General features: G+C 36.5%; 1 protein-coding gene and 1 long non-coding RNA gene across 2 annotated transcripts; both read right to left on the reverse strand.

Annotated features, from left to right (window-relative positions):
* Nucleotides 1-3,912: 3,912 nt before the first annotated feature.
* On the reverse strand, nt 3,913-4,520 carry LOC135706497 (endocuticle structural glycoprotein SgAbd-5-like). Its single transcript, XM_065228115.1, has 2 exons — nt 4,299-4,520; nt 3,913-4,139 (listed from the first exon to the last, which is right to left on the reverse strand). The coding sequence occupies exons 1-2, from the start codon at nt 4,481-4,483 to the stop codon at nt 3,923-3,925; spliced, it is 402 nt and encodes a 133-aa protein (XP_065084187.1). The 5' UTR covers nt 4,484-4,520; the 3' UTR covers nt 3,913-3,922.
* A 484-nt stretch (nt 4,521-5,004) lies between these two features.
* On the reverse strand, nt 5,005-5,571 carry LOC135706499 (uncharacterized). Its single transcript, XR_010518174.1, has 3 exons — nt 5,469-5,571; nt 5,257-5,396; nt 5,005-5,085 (listed from the first exon to the last, which is right to left on the reverse strand). It is a non-coding gene; the product is annotated as an uncharacterized LOC135706499 (long non-coding RNA).
* Between the last annotated feature and the right edge of the window lie 429 nt (nt 5,572-6,000).

Raw genomic sequence — 6,000 nt, forward strand, 5'->3', positions numbered from 1 at the left:
CTCAGTGTATTTTCCACCAGACCATGCTCATAAAAGCACTTATGAAGCCTTCTTCCAAAGTGCTGAACAAATTCTATCTGACCTTCCTCCTGAGGTTAAAGTTCACATCTATGGAGACTTTAATCAACGCCATGCTGACTTCATTCTGGACTCTGAAAATGAATGTATCTTACTCCCAGTCGTTGGGGATAATGAAACATTGCCGTTCATTTTTGACAAAACTGCTAATTTAGGACTGAACCAAATTAACCACATCAAAAACCAACAATATTGCTATTTGGACTTTTTACTAACGAATATTTATGAAGATTTCTGTGTGACCGAATCATTAAATCCACTGTGGAAAAATGAAGCGTTTCACACAGCAATCGAATATTCTTTATTTATGCATGAAAACCAAAGACCCAACGACTGCGAATACGAAGAAGTCTTTGAATACAAATTAGCAGACTACAATAAAAATAAAATTTAAATTAAACAGTGTCAATTGGCAATTAAGACGTGTTCTACAAAATTTTAACAGAAATAATTTCGGAAGAAATACCTTTGAAGAAAAAAAGACGTAACAGAAACACACAAAATCCAGTCTGGTTTAACAGACAAATAAAAAACTTGAAAAATCGGAAGCAAAAAGCACATAAAATTTATAAAAAAACACAATAGTAGTAATAATTTATTAATTTATTGGGATCTATGCGATCAACTGAATTTAGCTATCAGTACTGCATTTGAAGAATATAATGCAAAAACTGAACGTGAAATAAAGTCCTGTCCGAAGAACTTCTTTAATTACGTAAAAACGAAATTAAAATCTGACAATTTTCCTTCAATAATGCATCTAGACGAAAATTTCGGTGATAGTTCGGAAAAAAACGCAAAATTTTTTCAAGAAATTTATACGACATTTTCTGAAGAAGATCGTGACCGCGATTATTTTGCATTTTATCCAGAATTTTCAAGGGACATTGGCCTCAATCAACTTCAAGTGCAGGACATTTTGCAGGCTTTAAAAAATTTAGATGCCTTAAAAGGTCCTGGACCTGACGGAATTCCTCCAGTATTTATTAAATGTCTAGCAATGGAACTCACTGCTCCATTGTTTTGGCTTTTTAATATGTCCCTGGAATCCGGAACCTTCCCTAAAATTTAGAAAAGCTCATTTCTAGTACCTATCTTTAAATCTGGTCGAAAATCTGACGTACGTAATTATCGTGGTATAGCCATTATCTCTTGCATTCCTAAGCTTTTCGAGTCAATTATCAACGAAAAATTATTTCTCCAAATCAAAAATAGAATTACTGACATGCAACACGGCTTTTTCAAGGGTCGTTCGACCTCGACCAACTTACTTGAATTAGTAGACTATTCAGTGAATGCAATGGATAATGGAAACCACGTAGAAGCTCTCTATACAGACTTTAGCAAGGCATTTGACCGCATTGACATACCAATGTTACTCTTTAAACTGCAAAAAATTGGAATTAAGTCAGGGCTCCTGAAATTGCTTGAATCATATTTAACTAACCGCCAACAAATAATTAAATTCAACGGAAAGAAATCGAGCCCAATTCAAGTCACTTCAGGCGTCCCCCAAGGCTCTCATTTGGGACCTCTCCTTTTTATTCTATACGTAAACGACATATCTTACATTGTCAAAAAACTTAAATTGCTTATTTATGCCAACGACATGAAGCTCTTTTTGGAAATAAGAAATGAAGAAGACATCAATATATTCCGGAATGAAATACACATATTCTACATATGGTGCAAAAAAAGTCTACTAGAATTGAATGTAAAAAAATGTAACTTAATATCATTTAGTAGAAAAAGAACAACTTCAAACATTTCAATTGCATTAGGAAATCAAACTGTAGACAAATGTGAAAGAGTTAGGGATTTAGGAATTATCTTAGACTCTAAGCTAACTTTCATAGACCATTACAATACAATTATTCACAGGGAAAATAACATGCTAGGCTTTATCAAGCGCTTTTGCTATAACTTTCAGGACCCTTACACAATTAAAACACTATATATTGTCTATGTGAGGTCAATACTGGAATATTGCAGTATTGTATGGTCTCCTTTTTCAATCACGCACGAAGAAAGATTAGAATCAGTACAAAAACAATTTCTATTAAACGCTCTTCGTAAATTAGGTTGGACTTCATTTCCTCTTCCATCATATGAACATACAAACATTAAAAGAGCGTCGTGAATATGCAATGGTTTCATTTGTAAACGATATCGTTTCGCAACGCATTGACTCCACAGAACTTTTATCAAAATTAAATTTCCATGCACCTACTCGGCAACTCCGAAATCGAAATTTATTTGCCATAAAACATCATCGTACAAATTATGCAAAATATGGGCCATTAAACCGCATGATGGCCTCTTACAATCAATACTGCGAAACCATTGACTTTACAATGTCTCGGCATAAACTAAAGCAATATTTTTATTCCATAAGAAATAACAACCCATAAAAGAAAAGACAAGAAAGCTGACACTACTTTTTTTATATAAATATATATTTAAGAAAACAAAACTGTATTAGTTGTACTAGTCTACGTTGGTTGACGAAATAAATAAATAAATAAATAAATAAATAAAAGTAGAAACGTTAAATGAGTAACACATGAATACCATTTGGTCGTATAGCCAGCTCCGTAGTACTTATGTTGCTAAGTTGCTGGCCTCTCATTAAATAAGTACTTCATCATCATTTATTTCCCTGGGAATAGCGACAGTCATGCTTTTGATATCCTTGTTTAAATAGGAATCAATGTTTACTCCCTTGCATTGTTCCTGAAAGCAGTCTGAATGAGAATTTTCAAAAGAGACATGAGTGTCATTAGTATCCGTAACAACGCTGCCGATAACAAACCTTATTTGTTTCTTAATATTAGGTATAGTGAAATTCGGTTGGAGGAACTAGTACTTAAAAGAAATTATATGCGAGCTTAAGGAAGGACGTGTTCATCGGTAATCAATAACAAATTCTTCTCAAGAATAGTTGCTATCGTCGTCGGTTAGGTCACCGCCGGAATAGAAATCTAGTAACAGCAGGTTGAACATTGTCTTTGTAAAATTAAGAGCTCGGTGGCCTTGTGGCGACCGATTTTGCTTACTGAGCAGAAAATTATGGGTTCAATCTCATGCTCCTTCACATTATAGAGTTATATTTTAAATCGACTATCTTTCATAACATAATGCGTAATGAAATTCGGTTGAATAGACGGGTACGTAAAACAAGTAATAATTGAGTTTTGTAAATGACGTGTTGATCGGAAATCCATATATCCCAGTGATTCAAGCGAGTATTACGTCAACATATTCCTACCCATTCCTTTCTTGACCAGCATTCAGACGTGGCCGGCGCTGGTATTGCCTAATTTTAGATCACCAGTATCAATGTGTAATGAGGAGGAATGCTAGTTAGTCCCACGCAAACATCTATTGGTTCTCTGTGTATTTACAGCTGATCTGACAATAACGGAGTTGCATCAATCATGCTCAAGCTTTCAACACTGTGTTATTTTTTCATAACAGTTTGACTCCGACTTAGAATATGATGTTTTTACAATCTTTTCTTTTTTGCTAATTGAGATCTAGGAAATTTTTAACAAAAATTATGATATCAGTAGGTCTTAAACGTCATACTGCTAATTATCAAGTTTACAAACTCCTGCACTTAAGATAGGGGAAGTTCACGTTTGTCGCGATTTGATGGATGAACTGATCGAGTATACGTTTCGATGACCTTTAAACCAATTTGTCAAGTAATATTTGGAAGTTTCTTTCATACTTTCACAAATCTCTCTATGTGTTACAATGCTTATAATTTATCGATCATTCCGTTCAGTTATGCAGTTCAGTTACCATTAGATCTCATCTGATCCGTTCGACATTCATTATTTTAAAACTTCTTCTTATCCGGATCTGATCCCGTTCCTACGCGAGGATGATACCCACGCTCGTCGGCCGTGTAATGCACCCAATAGGTTTGTCCGTCATCTCCGACGAACGAGTATGACCCTTGAACTACGAAGAACCGCACATTGTTGCCTTCGTCGTCTTTGCCGTCCTTCAGCGTTCCGACCTCGTCGCGTGTCTGATCATCGCTTAGTGCGTAGCTTTAGCGTTCGATGGTAGTATTAAAATCGCGATTTAATTGGAAGAAGATGATTCAGAAGAAACAAAATAACAAACCATGACACTGTTAAATTTTCGAACGCCAAAAGCATCACAACTAATTCCCTTTGGGAAGATTGATTAATTAGCGGAAGACTTACTTGAACTGGTAGTTGTCCAGCGTGTTGTGATCGTTTTCGAAGCGAACGAGTTGAACCTCGGAAGGGTTGTTCCGTGCATCGGTGACGGCGCTGAGGTTTTTGCGTTCGTTCTTGCTCACGGGCGCTGCTTGAAGCCAGTTTGCCAGCATGCAAACAGCTACTAAACTCAACGAAAACTTTTTCATTTTAGATACAGACTGTCACGTCGAATTTGCAAAAATGGTAATGCACCCCCCGAATCTGTTGTACGTTTCTTTTATAGTCGTGTCCGAGATGCAAACTTTTAAGAAAAATCCCGAAATTCAATGCTTCTGCCCAAATATTCTCGTCGTTATGAATTATAAACACATTTTTCAAAAAAATTCGCTACAAGATGAGATTAAATTTGCGAGGGGTCAGCTAGGTGTACCAGAGATAAGTCTTTTTTTATTCCCAAGAACAAGCCGATGACATGGTATGATACCACGATCCCACGACTGCATGACGGTCATTCGGAATACAAATTGCACACGTCTAGAAATTTGAATACATTAAACGCACCGTTGCCCAATGCCTTAATCCTGGTAGTGGAGAAGGCATCAACCAGTCAGAGAAGATTAGGTCATTAATCTTTGGAAATGTGCTTTATTCGATATCAAATTTCATCACAGTTTGGTTCGAGTCAGTTCAAATGCAGATTATTTTTTCCGTTTCTGTTATTTTTTAACATTCCCACGCTGAATCCTGTAGATACTGGTAATGGAATTTTTTTCAACTAGATTACTGATGATCTGAATGATATCGGATTCTGCAGATGAGATAATTTAAACAAAATTTATTTTAACATCGTATACAAGCTTTTGTGCAAGTGCTGGTGAGCTTTAAGTGAATTTGAGAAGAGCTTTTTGGCTAAATAATAATATATATTAGTAAGCTTTCACAGCTCTCGCTAAAATTCGACCCCTTTTGTCATACTCACCATATATTACGTCCTCGAACCCGACAAAGTAGATGCAATTATCAAGTGGTGCAAGGAATACGTACCGACCGGACAGTTTTAGTCGTTCAGGACCAATATTGTGCGGTGTAATGGTGTATTCCAGTACATGGAATGGTACGCTGAAAGAGGGTACGCTTTGCAGCATATTTACTAGATGTAGTTGCATACAATATTATGAAATAAGCTTTCACCTCATATCCGTTAAGTTACTGATCAATGCCGAATAATCTGTTATCACTTCTGCTACCATCGTTGTACGCTGATGAGTATCGCATTCAGCACTTATGTAGAACAGGTAGAGCCAGAGAAGCTTGGTGGCATGATTTGCCATGGTTCCGTATGGAGTAGATATAATAAACTGAAGAGTATCTGTCATGCTGGAATCGTTTTTATGCAAACCGAAACCGGTGGAGTGATTACCTTTTTGGACGCTTTGCCTCGCGACGGTAATGACTATCAATACCGTATTTGTAGTCAGCAAGGGCGTAGAAACGGGGGGGGGGGGGGGGGGTAACCTGGTATTAAATATCGATGCAAACAGCCTGAACCCCGTTAGGCCGAAGGGATCACTAAGTCAAATATATATTGATAATGAAATTTCTGTCAAACTGCATGAGTATTTTTGAAGTTTGTTTGGAAAAGCATATTTCGATTTGTTATTTGCCGGTTTTCCCATTTTTCCCGGAGTTTTCGGCTGCGCAAAGTATATTTAAATAAATATTA

Source organism: Ochlerotatus camptorhynchus, unplaced genomic scaffold (assembly GCF_037179485.1).
Source record: "Ochlerotatus camptorhynchus isolate MF236.1 unplaced genomic scaffold, CSIRO-AGI_Acam_v1.1 ptg000282l, whole genome shotgun sequence".
In the NCBI taxonomy this organism is placed as follows: Eukaryota; Metazoa; Arthropoda; class Insecta; order Diptera; family Culicidae; genus Ochlerotatus; species Ochlerotatus camptorhynchus.